The sequence below is a fragment of the Mesoplodon mirus genome (genome assembly GCF_964341445.2).
Source record: "Mesoplodon mirus genome assembly, chromosome: 20".
Lineage (NCBI taxonomy): Eukaryota > Metazoa > Chordata > Mammalia > Artiodactyla > Ziphiidae > Mesoplodon > Mesoplodon mirus.
In genome coordinates this window covers 34,865,160-34,886,889 of record NC_138996.1, presented here as the reverse complement: position 1 = coordinate 34,886,889, position 21,730 = coordinate 34,865,160, and the positions used below count along the sequence as shown (strand labels likewise).

The window sequence follows — 21,730 nt, the reverse complement described above, 5'->3', positions numbered from 1 at the left end:
GAACTTGGTAAAGTTAATATCAAAATGCCCCAGCCAGTGTGACTTTTACTGCACAACCCTGGCAGTAGTTTTCCATAGATTCGTGCATAATATGGAGGTAGAATTCGGAGGTTAGTGTAAGAGAATCTTTAAGGGGTCAGAGGATTGAAAAACAAAGTTGAAGACTGTTTTAGAAGGTGATGCCCTTCCAGTATTTTTCTCCAAACCCTCTCCCTACCTTCCCCTCACAAGGTTTCTGATCCTCGTACTATACGTTAAGAAATTCAGCATTTTGGAAGCCACGCTTATAATTAATAGTCATATGAAATAGGCTTTCATATCTAGAAAGTGTACAGTTCTGGATTATACATTTCTTTGTATTTTTATTACCTGTTCTTATCTTGCAGTTTATTTATTTCACTCGTCTGATCCAAAATCTGTTTTTCCAATTTGTTTGTAGATAGGGAATGTTCCAGAAGCTGAAGTTCAAGTCTTGTTGTCTGATTTAATACCTAAATGTAACAAAATAAAATTCCTATTTATTATTTTTAATTAGACATAAAGTTATCTAAATTATAGGAAAACATAACTAAAATGTTACTTACTTACCCAAGCATCTTAATTTGGCATATTTTTCATTTTCAGAAAAGGCATGTGGTGCTGGATTACATCAGTGTGTTAAACATTTTTTTCATCATGTGTTTAATGATGACTATAAAGGGTTTAATAGTTCTGAACGATGGTGTTTGTGTCAAATAATGTTCATTATCTTATTCTGCCACGTTTTACCGTTTCACACAGTGAGATAATTGAGAGTATAAAATGGTCATGTTTAATATATCGGAAGTTGCTGATAAATGAAAAGAGGCTTTTCCTCTGCTCAAGACAAAATGCTGGTCTCACATCTGCCGGTAGACCAAGTGTTCAGAAGTCACATACTTCCATTCTATAAGAACGTAGCGCATTTTTAGCCCAGCGTTTCCTTGTTTGTATTCACTTGTTTAGTCTTTCTTTCTCTTTCCGCCCCCCCCCCCCTTTCCACTGCTCTTTTTCTTATTTTAAAAATTATGTAAACCCATCAGGAAACAAGAACATCAATATGAAGTAGGAGGTCAGTTTTGCTTTGTGGGCCTTTCTGACATAGACCACGTGCGGTATCTCTGTTCCCATTGTGTTCAAACAACTTAAAGAATGAATTCTTTCGCGTTTGGCTGTGTTTTAGCAGGAAGAGTCCATGACTCACATCCTCTGTGTCATGGTTACTCAGGATGTGACATCATGTGTAAGTGTCAGGCAGAATTGTTGCCCAGAATGAGGGTCCTTGAAAGAAGCATTGTTTGCTCGGGGTCTGTGTCATTCATGAAAGCGGCAGCCCAGCCCCACCGTGCAGGTTTAGGGATGGTCTGGTCCTTAGTCAAAGCTGGATGCCTTCATACCATGAACACTTCTGCACATGAAAGAAGGCATTGGCCAACCTCAGGGTGTGATTTAATATTAACACCCGGAATATAGATTTGGCCTACATCTTTTTGGGGCCCAGACATTCTGTGTTGGTTATTGATAGAAGGACCTGGAAACTTGGTCTTCTATTTAGCTCCTAAGAGCTATGAAATGAGTTCAGTGGGGGAGGGGTGGGAGGATGGTGTGTGGGTCCTGACCCACCCAGGACCAGTTGCGGTGTTTTCCATCACTTTTCTGAAGGCCTCCAGCTGCAGGTGACTCTAAGTTACCCAGGTCACATGGTTGTTTGTTCTCTCTGAGTTCTCAGGCCTCCAACCACCCCTCACAGTCTGGTTTAATAGTCTGACACCCTGACAGGCTGGAAGAATTTTCGTATCAGAAATTTTCATGTTTGGATTTAACCCATTTCACATAGTAGCTACCCAGCAGATGCCTTAGGTAAGTTGGTACGTAATTCGGTCCCTTGATGTCCTTGCTTGGGTTCCGCCGTCTTAATGTGTTCAGTTGGACATTATAGGCTGTTTTCTTTCCAGCCATCTTCCTATTTTCCTGTTATCCTGGATCAGGTGATATCTAGTTTCACAATAGATTTTTTATATCATGTGGTCCAACAAAACCTCATTAAATGCTAGTAAGCCTAACTTACACAGGATGGCAAAGATTTACATCATTGCTCTGTACCTTATACTTTTTTATTTCTCTTATCTGAACCATAGGCAATGTTATACTTCCAGGACAGCTTTTTGAAGGGCTTAATTGCTCAACAGTTTTACTACCCAAAGGTGGGATGTGACCTAAACTTTACTAATTTATTCTAACAATTGACAATGGATATATTGATACATTTACTTTTAGATTTTTGTGTCTTCTCCTTTTTATATTTTATTACCTCTGAGGATTACAGTTTTCAGTACCTTGTGACCTGTTGTGTAAGATATTTATATTTGTCCTAAACTGCTCTGATGTTATGGAAAGATGTGGTAAGCAAATAACTTCTTATTCTATATTCAGATAAAAATCTTTTATTCTCCTACCACCCCCCTCCTGTTCTCTCTACCTCATCCAGTAGTTCTCAGAGAGACAATGAAAGAATGCTGGTGCCCTTCTCAACGTGGGCTTATTACAGTTGGAAAGCTTATCATTTCCCTTATTTCTTATCCCCTCCTGACTGATGTTTTGGCATTTCTTGGTCTTTTAGCTTAAGTGGCACATAAGAATAATATGTCATGGGGATCGTTTACAATTAAATCTATACTTGTTTTTTTTTTTTTTTGAGCATTATTTATAACTCAGGGTTGGGAGATACTAACTTCATAAGACTGTAAAGAAGCTACGGTTAGGACCCAGAAGGCCATTTCACTGATGACAAGGCTTGAACTTGAAACATCTCCGTAAATACCCCCAGCAGCACTTTTTCCCCCCACCCGGACTCTTCTTATTGGGTCACATATTGTTTGTCATTCAGCATGGCTCCAGATGAATTTTGTTTTAATGTTTTCCTGTTATTCTTCTAATATTTTCGTATTCCATATTCTTCTTTCCTACTACTATTAATTGATAGCTCATGGAATCTTAAAGCTAAAAGGGAAGTTGGCAGTCAGTCAGCTGGCCAGCACCCCCCCTTTCATAGTCCCAACCTTGGAGGCCAGGGAAAGCTAGTGCCTTGTTGAGATTCGCGCGTCCAGTTAATCACGGAACTCAAGGCTCTGGGCTGGTGGCTAAACACTCTCTGTGCCTCAACCACGTCTTCTTACTCTTCTCTTTGCTTCTCTCTCTATAAATTCACACCACAAATTGTACAAACACACACCACGAATTGTTTTGGCAGTTCTGTGAGACTTAGCTTTCATCTTAACTCGAAAGTTCGGGTTAAGCACAAAGCTTCCAGCACTCTACCTCAGTGCTTTTCATGTCTCAGATGCACACAACAGTGAAGGGCCCAGAAATGGAGAGTTTATCTCAAGCCCAGAAAATTCCAGTGAGGCAGAGGAGCAGCTCTCTTGTAGTCAAGTACGAAGAACATGAACGTGGTGTGTATGTCCTCCATAGAGTAAAGGTAATGTAACTTCAGTAGTAACAATGAAAATATATTTCCTGATTTTAAAGTTCTGTCTAGACACAAATTCTTAATTTCTTATCAATCATCCTTTTTTCCTCTACCCTTGCGCTTTCTCTGCTTTTCCCTTGTTTCATTAGGTAACGATTTTGTGCTAGTGTTTGTCTGGCTGGGCCATTCTGTGTTTCCTATTTCACTACTTACTTGGGCTTCCACATCAGTTAACTTCCGGGTCTGCTCTGCGGTTTGATTTAGCAGGTTGGTTCCTATTTCTATCATCACTGCGGTCTGGTTCTGCACTGCGTTCTGTTGTATCTCCACCATTTCTTTCTTCATGTTGTCCTGGATGTAATTCTCAAGCTAGAAAAGAACAAGTGTCAGGAAGACGGTCATGAGTCGAATGATCAGAAACCTTATTCCTAATTAGTTTCCCTGTCTTTTATTTTTTATTTTATTTTATTTTTTTTTTTACGGTACGTGGGCCTCTCACTGTTGTGGCCTCTCCCGTTGCGGAGCACAGGCTCCGGACGTGCAGGCTCAGCGGCCACGGCTCACGGGCCCAGCCGCTCCGCGGCACGTGGGATCTTCCCGGACCGGGGCACAAACCCGCGCGTCCCCTGCATAGGCAGGCGGACTCTCAACCACTGCGCCACCAGGGAAGCCCTCCCTGTCTTTTAAAGCACCTCTTGGAAGTCTTGTGCCTTGCTCTGCCTTTGCAATCTTGCTGGGTTTTTCTTATTACTATAGCAGTAAAAGACAGTGTGATTTGATGTTAATTCAAAATCTGGCAGCCCAGTAACAGCATGTGTGGGAGACAGACGGTTTAGACAGCCCTGGAAGTGCACACAGGCAAGGGAGGTGGTAAAACCACAGCTCAGAGGTGGGCAGATGGCCATGCCGTGCGGCAGGAAGGGCCACCAGGATTTCGCTGTGTTGCATCCACGTTACGCAGGAAATGAAAATCTGGTACGAAGAAGCATCACTATTTCTACCACTTTCTAGACTTGTGGTTCTCAAAATACGGGCTTCAGAAGACTCTCTAAGATAGAGGTTGAGGAGGGGTGCACCTTTGGATTTTCCCTGTAACTCAGGGCCACATTCTGCAGTGACCACCCCCCTACCTTCCCTCTTACTGAGGTCATCACACATTAGACCTGTTCAGTTCTCTAAGGTGTGCATTTTTCACGGTCTCGTCATTTTCTCTATCAGGCAGACTTAATCCTAGTCTGGTCTGTTCATTATCTCACATGACCGTCAGGATTGGTTCTTCTCCCATGGACCGAGGGCGTGCCTGCTCATTTTAACACTCGCTTACATGCAAGAGCGTCAACAAGCTAATTCACTGCCATGGGTGTAGGTGCCTGTGTCTTTGGCAGTAAAAATATACAGTTAAGTACAAATGCAGGGACTTCCTTGGTGGCGCAGTGGTTAAGAATCCACCTGCCAATGCAGGGGACATGGGTTCGATCCCTGGTCTGGGAAGATCCCACATGCCGCGGAGCAGCTAAGCCCATGCGCCACAACTACTGAACCCGCAAGCCACAACTACTGAAGCCCGCATGCCTAGAGCCCATGCTCCTCAACAAGAGAAGCCACCGCAATGAGAAGCCTGTGCACTGCAACGAAGAGTAGCCCCCACTCACCTCAACTAGAGAGAGCCCACGCACTGCGATGAAGACCCAATGCAGCCAAAAATAAATTAATTAATTAAAAAAAGAATACAGATGCAGGCCAGCCAGGTGTGTGGGAAGGAACATGTGGGCTTCAGGCTGTGCACACCTGCTCCCCTATTTTCCTTGGACTCTAGGTGAGTTGCTCAACTTTGGGGAGGGCCACAGTGTCCTCGTATATATAATAGGGTTTTGGTTTGGTCAGAGGAGTGTTTTAAGGATTAATTAAGCTCTGCTTTTAAAGGCATTGTGCATGTGTAACTCCAGGTACTTAAAATTTCATTTTCTTTCTTTGTTTTTCTTAATGATCCAATCATGGAAGCCACAATTCCAGTCATTGGTCTAAACTATAAGGTCATGAGGACAGAAACCTTATTTTTATTTTCATTTCTTTTTCACATAGTTATAACTCAAAAAACTTTTTTATTAAATTGGATAATTGAAAGTTGATTATCAAACTGCTTATTTAAAAACAAAATCTGCTTATAGTGCCTTTCTTTACAATTCATCATTCTCTGCAGAGAAACCATTCATAGAGCTAGTCATCAAACCTTATTTCTCCTAAAGTGTTAACCCCTGAGTAATTCTATGCTTCTGCCTATAAGAGTGAGAAAATGGAACGGACAGGGTCGAGTTTCCCCCGACAATCAAGGGCTTCTTTGTTGGTGCAGCTTACACACTGTGCCCTGAGTGGTGGTGCAAGGTTGGGGTTAGTGTGAGAGCTGTGGGGTTACTGTTTCCATGCTGGTTTGCATCAGCTCCATCCCACGCACTGCCCATCTCCCTCCGTGCTGGTTATCTTGATGGTTCACAGTCACCCCCTGGTTCTCCCTTGGTTTGGGCAGATCAAATATAGCATGAAGACTGACACTTACTAGAATCCTGATCATTTGTAAAATCTTGTAGTTGAAGCCTTTACTTCTCAATATGAGAAGTGGTCAAAATAGAAAAAACCACCGTAGGAAAAAAGTCAGGTACTACTGCTTGGCAGTCCAACAAACATGTATAGTATAGACTTCATATAATCTGAAGTGTGATAACCCTTGTTACCCTTTTATTAACTAGCTAGTACTGACTAGCTCAGGCCTTTCGGCAATTGTGGTCTTTCTTTCTTAATTCAGTCTTTCCTTTCCCCTTTCTCCCACCTTTTAAAAATTGTAACTTTTTACGATTTAAATATATGATATAAAACAGCTCATGGATAGAAGTTTGTAATTTCTCCTTCCCTCCCTCCCTCTCTCCTTCCCTCCCTCCCTCCCTCCCTCCTTCCCTCCCTCGCTGTCTGCTCGCTCACTCTCTCTCTCTCTCTCTCTCTCTCTCTCACTACCATGGGAATAATGGAATTTTTGAGGTTAAAGTTAAAGCTATGTAAGTCATCCAGAAGAGTTGTCTTAGTTACTCTTAACACCCAGCAAAGATAATATTTAGAAAGACTTATTCTGGGAAGTTTCAAACTATTAAAGATATACTTAAGCTGAGGTTTGGTTTAAGTACATACTCTGAAGTAGTAAGTTACAAACTAGTAGAAGTAAGTCTTAATCTTCTTGTTGATTTGAGTACTTAAGAGCTAAATAAAAACGGTTCTATCTTGTTTCGCTCTAAATTGCATAACTAGAAGGGGAAAATGAATCCTTCATCATCCTCAACCCCGACTGTAGAACTAATGAGCCAAATGTGGTTACAATCAACAAGACACATGAGAGGATTGTTTATAATTTGACATTTTAAAGTCAAGTTCCAATTTAAAATTAGATTCAAGAACTTTAAGACATAAAAGACCTGAATTTTTAAAATAAAATTTCTTAACTCTATGGCCATATCTTTCTCTCAGCTTGAAAACAGTAGAATATAAATGCTTTTTAAGTCACTATTTTTTCAGCTTTTCAGGATGACAAAGTCTGTGTACGACTTATGTGTGTGTGAAAGTATATGTGTATGGTATGTTGCGGGGAGGAGGTTAATCTTATACTGAAGCAAGTTACAGATCTGTGTATACATGTGATGTGTGTATGTAGATATTATATATAGTATATACGTATATAGTTTCTTTATATAATATATACAACTAAAAAAAGTAAAATCCTCTATGATACTGACCCAATTGCTAACTAATTGAAGTCTCTGAGAGAAAAGTAAAACACAAACAGGAATATCAAGTATCAGATATTTTGTGTTGATTCTCAACAAGATCTGTGCTTTCACACTTGATGCAGCAAAATTAAATTAAGGTTTTAAGAGAGGTGGGTGACATGACAGTTGAGTACTCTAAGAATTAAGAACGTACTTAGTCCCAGAAACGGTCGCAGCCAGTAACAACCACAGTAACTCTAGTTGATGTTTGTTGGTTACTTCCATGTCTCAGTTACTGTGTTCATCTCTTTCCATGGACCACAGGTGCCCAGTCTCACATGGGCACTTCTGGGCTGGGGTGCCTGGAGCAGACAGGTAGTTCAACCCAGAGGGCACAGCGCACTTCCTGCCTTTTAACAGCCAGAAGTGGTACATCCCAAAATTGATGTGAGCGTGCCTTCCAATGTCCCAGCTTCTCGGTGCCTTAAAGAAAAAGATAGACCACCTACCACACAGTTAAGGAAGCGGGGGGGGGGTTATTTTTACTAATAGAAAAGCCTAGATTTGAAGACTACCAATGACGATTTTTATCTCTTGGGACATGACAAATGGGTATTTTTCACCCCAAAGACTAGTAGTAATTTTTAGAGAGAAAGACTCTGAACATTCATTATGTAGTGTGAAAATTTCCCATTTAATGCAGGCTTTCCCTAAATCACTGCATGTGCCTGAGCATAAGACCAAATCTGGAAATGAAGCCAGTTTGGCTGATCCACACGGATACATGTGCTTTGAAATTCCCCCATCTCTTGAGGTTGACAAATTAGTTCTTTTCTAGTTTGTTGCCTAAAAACGTCTTTCTGTTTAGTATCTCCTGTATTTAATTGTCTGAAACTGAAACCCAGGAATATAGAAATCGGCCCAATGAAAGTTCACTCGAGTATAAGGAGGTCTTAGCACAAGAAAGAATACGAAGCAGACGAGATCTTTCCTCTCCCTGGCAGCGTCCTGCTCCCACTCTCCTCCTGCAAAAGTTTCCCGTCCTTGCTGTTTGCGCTTAGCCACTCTTATCAAAACAGTTCCAAGACACTTGAGCCTCCCCAGGGAGGGATATGGTTCTTTCTCGTTTCACATGGGTGGCTTCACATACTCATATTTTGCAGGAATGTTTGACATTGCCCTCACGTCTGAAGATGATTAGGCAGTGATTCCCATTTGTGGGTCCAAGTGCCTCGGAAAGGCTCCCATTACAAGTTAGAAAGAATTGTGTGGACGTTCATTTTGTCCTCGTCCTAACTGATGGTCCAAGCATGCTTCCATGTGTGGGTCCTTGAGCTGTTTCTGTTTCCTTCGGGTTCAGGTGGATTATCCAAACTTAAATGGACCTCGTAAGGCTATTGCCGTGCTTATAGTTGCATAGATTCTTGCTTGATGTTATTGTTTATTCGCTAAAAAGAATTACACCCTCAACGCCATCTTTCAAAAGTTGGCAACACACTGAAATTCAAGCAGCCAGAAGAAAATATTTTAACACAACATAGACATGTATATGTTTTTCAATGTAAAAGATGTCCTGAGGTTTCTCATTACTCCCCAAACATTTGGAAAAATAATTTGACAGGAAAAATAAGTCCATTTACGAAGCAACCGTGGCAGATTGATTACACACCAAAGTGTTTCCCTGGCCATCTTCCTTTTCACCAAGATTATCATCATCACTTTTTGTACCAAAAGGAAAGTAATCTCAGAATTGGCTGGGGACAGGAAAACATAGATAGTATACGAAAATCATCCCTAACTTCAAGATATGTTGATGTTGGTTCCTTACCAACTATATAGATCCTGGTTGAGAACATAGATAGTATACGAAAATCATCCCTAACTTCAAGATGTTGATGTTGGTTCCTTACCAACTATATAGATCCTGGTTGAGAACATAGATAGTATACGAAAATCATCCCTAACTTCAAGATGTTGATGTTGGTTCCTTACCAACTATATAGATCCTGGTTGAGAACATAGATAGTATACGAAAATCATCCCTAACTTCAAGATGTTGATGTTGGTTCCTTACCAACTATATAGATCCTGGTTGAGAACATAGATAGTATACGAAAATCATCCCTAACTTCAAGATGTTGATGTTGGTTCCTTACCAACTATATAGATCCTGGTTGAGAACATAGATAGTATACGAAAATCATCCCTAACTTCAAGATGTTGATGTTGGTTCCTTACCAACTATATAGATCCTGGTTGAGAACATAGATAGTATACGAAAATCATCCCTAACTTCAAGATGTTGATGTTGGTTCCTTACCAACTATATAGATCCTGGTTGAGAACATAGATAGTATACGAAAATCATCCCTAACTTCAAGATGTTGATGTTGGTTCCTTACCAACTATATAGATCCTGGTTGAGAACATAGATAGTATACGAAAATCATCCCTAACTTCAAGATGTTGATGTTGGTTCCTTACCAACTATATAGATCCTGGTTGAGAACATAGATAGTATACGAAAATCATCCCTAACTTCAAGATGTTGATGTTGGTTCCTTACCAACTATATAGATCCTGGTTGAGAACATAGATAGTATACAAAAATCATCCCTAACTTCAAGATGTTGATGTTGCTTCCTTACCAACTATATAGATCCTGGTTGAGAACATAGATAGTATATAAAAATCATCCCTAACTTCAAGATGTTGATGTTGGTTCCTTACCAACTATATAGATCCTGGTTGAGAACATAGATAGTATATAAAAATCATCCCTAACTTCAAGATTTTGATGTTGCTTCCTTACCAACTATATAGATCCTGGTTGAGAACATAGATAGTATATAAAAATCATCCCTAACTTCAAGATGTTGATGTTGGTTCCTTACCAACTATATAGATCCTGGTTGAGAACATAGATAGTATATAAAAATCATCCCTAACTTCAAGATTTTGATGTTGCTTCCTTACCAACTATATAGATCCTGGTTGAGAACATAGATAGTATATAAAAATCATCCCTAACTTCAAGATTTTGATGTTGGTTCCTTACCAACTATATAGATCCTGGTTGAGAACATAGATAGTATACAAAAATCATCCCTAACTTCAAGATTTTGATGTTGGTTCCTTACCAACTATATAGATCCTGGTTGAGAACATAGATAGTATACGAAAATCATCCCTAACTTCAAGATGTTGATGTTGGTCCCTTACCAACTATATAGGTCCTGGTTGAGAGATCACTTCTACTTAAACAAAGCTCCGTGTCCTGTTGCCTTTTAGTCCATCAGGTTTTGGCCATCTGAATAACCTGATTTCCCTAGGAAGTTAACACGTACCTTGAGGTTTCACTGGAAGCATTTTATTCTGTAGCATTTCAATTTGGAAACAAGATACTGGAACTGTTGTCTCTTCCACTCACCGCCCCCCCCACAAAAAAGGATGTTTTTTCCTACCTCACTCATCCCTCTGACTTGATCCCTTCTTCCCACCAAGGTCTGCCCTCCTTTGTCTTCTGGGTTGTGACGCAGCCCCTAACTCTGCCTCCGTCCCACCTGAGGGGCAGGGTGCTCGCTGCAGCTTGATCCCCTGCAGCTCACGTACTGCCCTGTGCCTGCTCCTGTGAGGCAAAGCTCAGCACACACCCTTCTCGGCCTGTGCCCTGTGATCTCCTTGCCTCACGTCCTGTGCTCACCTGCCTCCTGGATGTGCCAGGCCACGGAGGCTGCTTCATCCCTCCGGCCTTTGTCTGCATCTCCTTTGCCAGGAGGCTTTGCCCTTTCTGCAGGCAGATGCTACACCATTGCCCGCTCTCTTCAAAGAGCCCCATGTCCTTGTGTGTTGCGATTCGATATCAAAAACATTTTGTTTTGTCTCATTGATTTTTAAACCTCCTAATACTACAGGTTTACGTTCTTCTTTGCTTGGGATACAGCGATCCTGAAGCCACTCTCCAGCCATCCGCACTGGAACAATGAGCAAAACATTTGCTCCGATAATTAGTTTGGAAACGTGAATGCAAGATCATTAAATCAAGGGATATTCTGTTTGGAAGGCTTATGACCTAATGTTCTTGGGTCCCTGTCATGAGGAAACTAAAACGTCTTTGGAGGTCTTCAGACAGAAAAGTGGCAAAACTGGGCTTCTCCCTCCATATAAGGTTTTGTTTTGTTTTGGTTTGTTTTGTTTTGGTTTGGTTTGTTTATTAATCTGGACATTTGACTGCCCAAGCAGTTGTGTCCTCAGCAGTGTTTGAGGAGAGATGCAGATGTTAAAGGGGGAAAGGCTGGGAGATGCATGTCTCAGGCAAACCTTTGTCATCTCAAACCTTGCAGGGGACTAGGGGCAAATGCATTGCTCCACATTTTGGAGATGATGCTCAAATACCCCATGAGCTGGGGAGTCTTTCCATGTCCTTTTTGTATTGATGCCATACTTGAATTCATGTCTCCCAGAAGAGCCCATATCAAAGCCACTTGCCTTCCATTCTGGCCCTTTCTGTCCTCTCCAGGGTCCGGCAGACAGGATATCAAGGGAAGCAAGGCCCTGACGGCACAGGTTTTCTGGGTGGTTAATAAGCACACCTGCTTCTGTCCTCCATAACTACATTTATCATTTGTGAATGACGTTCTGTTATCTGATCCTGTGTCTAGATAACCCCGTTCCTATTTTCACTAGTACAGAGAGACTAAAAGTGTGCCCTGTGCTGACTGTAAACTTGGAAGACGTTATAAGGCATAGCACCGTAGTCACTAGTTGCTGCCGTACTGAAGTTCGTAGCTTGTCCCCCTCCTCCTGGGACAGATAAAGTTGTAAATAATCTGAGTTCACCAGTATATCTGTGCTCCATCAAGTCATATGTCTTTGCTTTTATTTGTGGGCGTAACTATATATTCCTTTTCATTATTTAATTGGTTTTTTTTTTTATATCACATACACTATCTCTTTGCCTCTTTGTATGTTGCCCTTACCATCACTCCAAAATCTAAGGAGAAAATGTATTTTTCCCCTCAAAATGTTCCAGTCATTTCCTACTGATAAAAAGGCTATTTTTCATCAATAGCATCCCTTTTAAATTTATGCAAACATAATGAGGCTGGTATAGCAACATAAATTTGTTTGGGCATTTCATATAGGAAAAGGGGTCATGTTTTACACAAGATACAGCTCTTAAGAGGGCTCTTAACGTACATACATATTTACCCAAATATCTGCTAGAGCTCTGGTTCGCAGCACTCACAGATACGTGTAAGTCAAGGAGCAAATAAAATGCAGCAGATACCGTTAGGTCATGTATACACTTATATACAGCAAGGCTAGTTATAGCAATTGACACCGGTAAGAACGCCTGTCTGTATCTACATCTCTATCTTATCTATCTTTCTATGTGTATCTATATGTATATGTTTAATCTCCTTTGATTCTCATGCTGCCTTAGCTTGGGTTTCCCCCAAAGCGGAGCCCGAGACAAAGGCACACATGCAGGAAGTTTACTTAGGAAGTGGTCCCAGGGAGCAGCCTAGGGGGACAGGCGAGGGAAGCTGGGTGGAGGAGGCCGGCACACACGCGGACACCCTTGACCACCGCTGTGGCATTGGTGAGAGATCCCACAGGACCTTCTGAGGATCCGTAGGAAATGTGTTTCAGAACCTTCCGCCTGGGGCAAGAGAGAGCGCACTCCCATCCCTCCTGGGGCAGGGCGACCCCGGCATCAGCTCCCCAGCTGCGTGCTGTGCCGCAGGGGCCCGCGGGTGCGCCAGCGTCCCCATGGCTGGGGGTCAGGCGGGAAGTGGGCGTCCAGGATGCCAGGGCGTCCACTGGCTGCTCCCTGTGGGACTGGCTGGCAGAGGGGGGCCCAGAGGACTGGCCGTGGTCTCCAGATGTTCCCTGGAAGCAAGGGGCGACCCCGGGCCTCATTCACAGAGCAGAAACCCCAGGTCGGAGCACCCACAGCCTCACCCGCGGCCCTGTGGACCTGACTGTGCTGTGATGGCAGGTGAGGCCAAGGTGAGCGGCTCCAGGCCCCAGGTCGTGTGCGATCACTGGGTTAAAGCCCCGGCATGTGCAGTTTGGTAACGTTGCTGAGAGGGCGGCCGTGAAAGCAGCTCTCCTGAAAGTGTCAGTGTTTATGACAGATTGGAGAAAGGGTGGAGCCGGAGACAAAACCGAGGCCACGATCACCGATCACCATCTGCTGAAGGTGGAACATGAGCTTAGCAGGCCAAAGCAGTTGAGAGAACTTCCCTTCGACCTCAGCAAATGCCCGACGGCACAGAAGACACTCTGCAGACTCCTTCGTTGGTCTGGTGCCTGGGATGTTTTGTTCTCAGCCTAGGATATGCAAGTGATGCTTCCTACAGAGGTAGAAAGGGAACATGCGACTATTCTCTCGTTTATAAAAGGGACTGAATTGTCAGTTATTACAATGGGAGCCGTTGAAATTCAGCTCTGGGAACGAGATTTGATTAATTTAGATGACAGTATACTGAGGATTTCTTTTTTAATGAAACTAAAGTGTTCTTGCCTGTCTGAAATTAAGGTGCACCGAGAAAAAAATAAGGTAAGTAAATGATTTCAGTGTCTTTCTGCAGCAGGCAGAATCTTTGAAACATTTTGTTTATATTCATGAACATACATATTTATAAACATACATATGTCCTCAGGTGTGGAGATAAATGTAGATACAGATATATCCATCCATTGTCACCTGGCTTTGGGGTGACAGACCTTCAAAAGCTGGGTGGGGAGGAAGGCTTTGGAAATCAGTAACATGGCTGAACTTTCTCATTATATGAATGAGGATTCTAGGACCTGGGTCACAGTGTTAGCTGGTAGTGGAGTGAAAATTAAAACCCTGGTGACCCAGTGCCCAGTCCAGGACTCTTACCACTGCACTGGTGTACCTGTGCTTACCTGAAAACCTTGCTACCAAGTGTTAACAGTGTTACTTTTCCACTTCTGTGATGAAGTATTCAGATCGCAAAGGGTATTTATGCCCACCCCATTTCTGCTCTTTCTGTATTCTGTGGGTTTGCAAAAATCCTGGGTAGATTTCTAGGGACAAGGTAGGGTGATCATCTTTGGAACAAAAGCAGATTTTTTTTTTCTCTTTTTAACATGAAATAAATGTACACTGTCACAATTACTCTACTAGACGGCTATGAAAGGGAAGAGACTTAAAGAATTTAAATGATTTTTGTCTTGAAGATACTTTCAAGACACACTAGTTTTTTATAAGGAAGGCAGGAAGCTTGTGTTGTTTCTTTAAAAGAATTGCGGGGGGAGGCGTTGGGAATGCAGATGGGAATGCTTGAGAAATGTCAGAACTGGGCCTTGCACACCCTGCTGAGCAGCAGAACAGACTCCAGCCAAGCCCCTCTGCTGCTTTATCTCCTCTGCTAGCAAAAGGTGGAGAGAATTCCAACGGAGAGAACTCGAGGATACTACTGGAAGGTGCCCAAAGTACACTAGATTGATTTGCATGAAAACAGCGATAAAGTATTCCATCCCTTGTATATGATGGTGTACTACTGACCCACCATCAGCAAAAATGTGTTCTTACCGTGTTTTCTCGGTACAGCTGGCAGCTCTCTTTTGAACTGTTCATGTTCTCTTGCCCCAAAACCATTCTATCTACTTTACAGTGGATTTGAATAAATGGATACAACATGTATGTGTATACTCTCTCCACTGACTGACATTTCTAAGAGCCGAGTGTGTGTGACGGTGCCTTGTGTGTGGTGAGGAAATGGAGAGCTTCATTCAGCATCACGCTCTAGTCAGACCTGCTGCAGTAACAATGCCGGGAAATATTTAGACAAGTGTGTTCATTTTGCTTTTCATGTTCATAAAGCTGTAGCTGCAGCTTTTTTAATTTTATGACTGTATAGCAGCTAAAGTTCATGCTTTTCTGAACCATTAAGGAGGGAGAGTTTACCTCTTCTAATATATTAGATTATCTCTAATTTGACCTCTGGTTCAGTCCTCTCAAGGGTTTAAAGCCAATAAAGTTTTCATATTTTTATATTTATTTACATAATTCAGTGGCCTGTGTGCGCATACTTTAAGGAATCGTATTACTTGCCTACGCTTTGCAAAAGCAAAGAAACTTAAAAAGTGATCAATCCTTTTTTTAAACTCACATTAGAAATACAGATTATTTGTTTAATTAGGCTATGTTTTGCATATTACTCTTTAAAGCTGTAATGCATTTTTAAGCATTTTAACAACTTATTTTAAACCTGATCAACAGAAAAAAATTTTTTTTCTAATCGAAAACAATGCAACAAAAGGAAAACAATATTCAATGACCAAATTAAGTGGCAAATAGAATAGTACAGCTTTTTTATTTTATTTTTTACTAATTATAACTCATCTTTATTTCTTGATCTGAAATCTGATAACTGTATCAAGTATATATCAAAGTATTTACTGTTCACTGATGAAATATTTTGCTAGTCCAGCTGGGACTGCAGTTCACTTTGGAAGGCCATGGGGAAGCTTTACGCACTTCCCCTTCTGGCTGTGGCTCGCAGGCCCTCAGAGCTGCGGACGGCTGAAGTTTGGTCCCACAAGAAGAGAACCTCCACTGGGAGCTGCAAATAGTGATGATGACTTGGGACAAATCAGTGACCTTCTAATTACGTCTTCCAAGACCTCCAGACCCAAAATAAGAGTGTCTTGCTACAAAATATACGTTGTATCAATCTTCTCTTTACACAATACCAGTTCTAGGGATGGTGTTGTTTCTGACTCATTTTTAGAGGGAGTTTATTTCAGTCGTTTGTTTCAGCGGCATGTCATTCATGTGTAGGGAAGTCATTTTCTCTCCAGTGGTTAAGTAAGAATAGAGATGCAAAGTTTGGCCATAAAGTGAAGATGTCACTTTAAATGCACATTATTATATTTCTACATGGTTAGTTACTTATCATCCTAATTTTTGAATAAAATTTCACTCTGAGAAGGAATCCATTTAAATAGACACCCAGGGACTTCCCTGGTGGCTCAGTGGTTAAGAATCCACCTGCCAATGCAGGGGACACGGGTTTGATCCCTGGTCCGGGAAGATCCCACATGCCGCGGAGCAACTACTGAGCCCGTGTGCGCCACAACTACTGAAGCCCATGCGCCTAGAGCCCGTGCTCTGCAACAAGAGAAGCCACCTCAGTGAGAAGCCCGCGCACCACAACGAAGAGTAGCCCGCGCTCGCCGCAACTAGAGAAAACCCGCGCACAGCAACAAAGACCCAACGCAGCCGAAAATAAATAAGTAAATAAATTTTTAAAATACATAAATAAATAGGCACCCATATAGATTTACACCTTGTCATAAAATGAACCTTTCTTACATACTAACTTGCTCAATGTAAAACCTGTTGAGCTGCCCAAATCATGAGGATTGGGAATGTTTTGTGGCCAAGCATATGATACCAAATTGAAACTGCTAAATAATATTCCTTTGTGAGCACTTTTCACTGCTTTCTTTCTCACAATAGACTATTATTTTGACTTGTAAATATTGCTCCTTGGGGACTGGTTTGATGTGTTAGTGCACTACATCTCAATTGTTTTAAATAACAGATCGCTGGTACAATTAAACACGTCACGGGCAGCCTGTGGAGCAAAAGGAACCCATGCAAAAGAGCACCTCCTGTATGATCCCATTTATATCAAGTTCAAGAGTAGACCGAACCTGTGGGTGGTAACAGAAGTCAGAATAATGGTTTCTGGCTGGGAGGCATTTAGGTGTGCGCAAGAGAGATTATTCTTGTGGAAGGGGCATGAGGGGACCTTCTGGGTGTGGGAAATGTTTTATATCTAGATCCCAGCGCTAGTTATACAAGTAAATTCATATTTTAAGAGTTCACAAAGCTGTCAATTTAAGGTTAGTACGCTGTATACACTTCTTGTGTTTTAGACCTCAGTAAAAATATTTTTAAAGGCAAGGGTATTAAAAATGAAATGTTTGATAACTTTTGCCGTGACACTACAACCCTAGTTACTATAGGTGATTTTATTTACCTCCATCTGCAGCTTTCATCTGGTTGTACCTAAGTACTGCCTAAAGAAATGAACTTTGAAAAAGTGGTTTTAAAGTGACTGTCTGCAGAGAGTGTAGATTAAACCGTTCCAGCTGCCCAAAGAGGGTTAAAAGTATTCAGTTAGGTAAATTAGTAATTTAACATTCCGAAACTCAATTCTTTCCGGATCAAGCATAAAAGGCATTTACTCTCGGAAGACCGAGAAAGAATTCATGCAGTTCCCATTAGTCTAAAAATAAATAATAAATAAATAAATGTCTGAGTCATGGGTTGCATTTTGATGGAGTTCAGTGGCTTCAAGTATAGGAAGAAAATGATTTATCCTTTGAATAGCTGTGCTACCCATTGGGATGAATACAAAATTGCTCTGAGAAAAGTAAAATAAATGAATTAATCTATTGAATTTAATTGTATTTTGAGTTATTCCAATTCAAGCAGCTCCTGCTTTTCAGCAGCATTATAAAAACTTGAGTAAAGTAGCTTTGTGTTGGATTCAGGTTGGAGAGAAGTTACATGTGTGATTTTTGAAGCTGTTGTAGGGCCATCATTATGGCACAGGTTTTGGGACTCGGACACACCTGGGTGTGAATCCTAGCTCAGCTGCATACTTACTAGCTACCAGGTCAACTTTTTTAACCTCAGATTTCTCACTGATAAAATGGGTATATAAATGCATTCTGTGCTACGTTCGTCTGAAAATCAAATGGGACGAATGAATCAGGGTTCCCAAGCTGTGTGCCAAGCCTCCCCAGGTCCCTGCAGCAAACTACTAAGAACACTGGGGACAGTTCAAATACTCAAGGGAAATCCCACAATATTTAACATCTGTCAGCTACTGGAAGAATTAGTAGCCCAAAGTAGCACAGTTTCAACACTATTAGATGGTGCCACTGGGCAAAGCTGGGTTTTTAGTGGTTTGCTGTTGTTAAAAGCAAGAGTGCTACAAGAGTCAGCATGGAACTTAAAATGGGGGTGGCAGTGTCCGACCCGATTCCCAAGTTTGAGAAGCTGGGCAGTGCCTAACTGGCAAACAGAGTCCATAAGTATTTGGGGTTACTTGAGTTTTAGAACATCCTGTATGGAACCTTGCATTTGGTAGGGTGTAAGCCCAATCCAGATACTGCCTTTAATTGCCCTATGATTTGATAATATTTATTGGAAAACCAGTAAATCAAAAAGACTTGGTAAATCATATAAGATCTTGATCAAGATGTGTACTTGAATAGTTTCCCAACCTCAGAAACCATTCAGAAAAACAGCCATGCTTCTCGCAAGCTTGTTGTTTGGCCCGGTGTCTGCTTCCAGGCTAACAACTTTTGTAAGCACCATGCACTGGGGAGAAAGCTTCTTGGAGCACACGGTGCGTGTGTTCTGTGGACGGCGTGGCTGCCTCAGGCCGATGTGTTTTTGGTGGTGCAGTGGAAGCACCGAATGCGTGCCAGTCTCACAAAAGTAACGTGGGCCATTTCTGCGTGTAATTTACAGTTTGCACGCTTGCCACCCTCATTCGTTCAAAGTTGAACTAGTTTTATGGCGCACAGAGAAGGCCAGCTTACTTGAACACCAAATGTTCAGTGTGATTCTTCAAACGCTTGTGGTAAAAGTACGAGGGACTTGAGTCATTTTCCCATAATTAGTTTCAGTTCTGTAGGTCTGCCCCATCTCCCTAACCCTGCTGCCTTGCATGCACGTCCATTCCAATGGAAGCTAGTGGAAAATTCCTATCCCCTTTCACTCCACTGCCATGAGTTAAAAAAAGCATGTCATTCAGGATTGACTTTTTCTTCTGCAATGTTGAATTTTTACTCACCATTTGAAGGGGAAAAAAAATAATCATTTTAAGAGAGATTTCTCTATCAGTGACGGGCGGGGCCCCAGCATCACTCTGAGCCACCAGAGGATGGCTGACTCACTTTGCTTCATCTTTAGGGGGTCGTGTATTTGTATCAGTGAGTGCTTTCTGAGGGGTAGTGTATGAGAGTGCAGCATACCACCTTGTCTTTTTCGGAGTCCCATGACAGTCGTTCACACAAGTCACTTAAGATCCACATGTCACTGAGCAGTCAGTGGGCACAACAGGCTCACATGCACGTGCGGCTGGGGAGTGAGGGCTCATACAGGAGATGGGAATGAGGGGCGAGGGCTCACACAGAAAGCAGGGAACAGCGGCAGAAGTTTTCCTATTGTTAGGGTTCACTTGTTTGTTTCAATCAAAATATGAGTCATCTTACCCCTATTTTTAACCAAAAATCACTGTGGTCACTGCTGTGATTTGGTCTTGACGCCTACAGGCCGGTTTAATTTTATCAGTGGTAGTGAATTCTTGAAAGCTTCCCTCAGTCGTAGAAATCTGGTTTCAAATTAACGTGGTCCACATGCCAGCTTAAACTTTGTGGCTTAGCGTTTTTGTTGAATCCCCTCGGCGGAAGGACCTACGTTGGAGTTTTGGCTGCTGTTTGGGACTCAGATTATGAGTGGTTGGCTCCACTGGAATCTTGGCCCTCTCCTGGAGTGACTCTGGGAGCATTTTGGCTTAAGGAGGCCAAAGATAGAAGTTAAGTGAAGGTTTTTTTCCCAAAACGCCTATCCTGCATCCCAGCACTTTCAGGTGGTATGTGTAGACCTCTTTTAATTGTTCCTGAACCCCTAAACCATTGGTCTCCTGGAGTGAGATTGGCTTTGGGGGGAGAAGTCCATGCTAGCCTTGGAAACCTCCTGAAAATGACAGTGGTAAACTCAGAACTGGGGTATGAACCCTCATCTTAATCCTTCTCCCTGGGGGCCACTAGCTCAACTCCGGCCGACCTCAGGGAAGCATCTCTTGGTTCTTCATGGCCCCGTTGCTGTGGTCTTGGCGGTCCCCATAACTGCTCAGGAAGCAAGATCAGGCCGCCCACGTGGAGAGAGGAGCTGACATGCCCCATGATGCAGAAAGTACACCTAATGGGTTGTCATAACGATGGCCGTAAGTCATATGTGTTAAAGTGTAATACCATTTAGAAAGATTTGAAAAAGGAAAAATCCTGGTGCTCCCAAAAGCAAGTGCCAGTCTGGAAAATGGTTTTGTTTAGAACCGCCTCTCTCTGATGCTGGGAAAGAAGGTGTTGTCAGGGGAGAGGCGAAGGTAAGGCCAGAGGGAATGGCAGGTCGTACTGGTCAGGCCTGTATTTTATGCCCAGGCTTTCTTTTCCATTGAATGTTTATATGGCTCCTTCTTTCCTCAGGTGTCTGCTGTACTATTTAATTATCTCTTTGTTAGCCTCCCATTGTAACCTTAACGGAATTATGTTTGACCAGTGCTTAAAACACCCCTCAGAAGTCCTTTCTGAGCACCTCAGGGATAAACACCAAGACCACTCTGCAACGTATGGAATGTTTTCTGAAGAGCAGGTTTCATTAGAAGGTAGATTAGTCTTGGAAATCGTTCAAAGAAGCTTTAAGTCAATCCAACTGTACAGGTTCCAAAGATACAAGAAAAACAATACACAATACTTGGGTTTGTCCAGTTGAGAAGTGTCAACTTCCCTAAAAGAACACAAGTATCCATCTACAATAATACGGTGGGCACATAAATTGTGTCATGCTCCTACAAGGAAACACTACACAGTAATGGAAAAGGGCATATTTTAAAACACACAACAACATGGATGAATCACAGAAATAATAATTTTTAAGAAAGACTCAAAGAGAATACATACTGTATTCCAATTACGTGAAGTACAAAACTTAGCAAAATTAACCTGTAGTGGCAGAGGGCAGAATAGAGGCCAGCCTTGAGAGGAGGGGCTTCAGGGTGGGAGGGGCAGGAGGGAGCCACCTGGTGGCCATTACACAGGTGTGTACATCTATCATCAAGGTACACGCTTCGGATTTGTTAATCTTATTCTCAGTTACACCTCAAAAAAGAAGAAAGTGCTGGCTTCCATACAACAGAGCCAGCTCAGAGTCTGAGGCATGTCTAAGCCAGCGTCTGAGTAAATGGAAAGCAAGGGCTGACCTGGTCCAGTCGAGTGTTTGGGGGAGCGGAGGTGTATGTGTGAATGGACCGAGTTCCTGCTCTTCAGAGCTTCTTATTTTGCCCGTCCCTTACTCCGACAGGGCTGTCTTGGGAAGAGTTACATTTCAGTTTCTTATTCACTTGCTTATTCATGAGTCCCTCGCTATGTCTGGAAACAGAGCCATGTGTGTGCCACTGTGTGCAGGTTCAGCGGCCGCCATCTTGCTGTGCCCTGAGCTGCCAAAGGACGGCAGCTGCCATTTGTGCAGCGTCGCCCTCCTATGGAGGCTCAGATCATCCGGGTTTGACGGTTCTGCGTGTCAGCCTCGGTTCCAGTCCTGAGAGTGAGAACGCAGAGCTGGAAGGAGGTGGAACAGCGCTCGGAAACAGGACAGACGTGGGTTTAAATTCCTGCTCTGCAAGCTCACATCTCTGGAAGCTAGCAAGTC

General features: G+C 42.4%; 2 protein-coding genes across 4 annotated transcripts in view; one reads left to right on the top strand and one right to left on the bottom strand.

Moving 5' to 3' along the window:
* MCPH1 (microcephalin 1) overlaps positions 1-21,730 on the top strand; it is a 226,427-nt gene that overhangs the window by 119,551 nt on the left and 85,146 nt on the right. The gene's annotated exons all lie outside the window — the stretch shown is intronic.
* Positions 1-21,730, bottom strand: part of ANGPT2 (angiopoietin 2) — a 56,754-nt gene that overhangs the window by 22,104 nt on the left and 12,920 nt on the right. For both annotated transcript variants that reach the window (XM_082608554.1, XM_082608555.1), the window contains exons 2-3: positions 3,701-3,856; positions 370-491 (exon numbers count right to left, since the gene is read on the bottom strand). In XM_082608554.1, the coding sequence (XP_082464680.1) occupies positions 370-491; positions 3,701-3,856 (278 nt within the window). The remainder of the gene's footprint in view (positions 1-369; positions 492-3,700; positions 3,857-21,730) is intronic.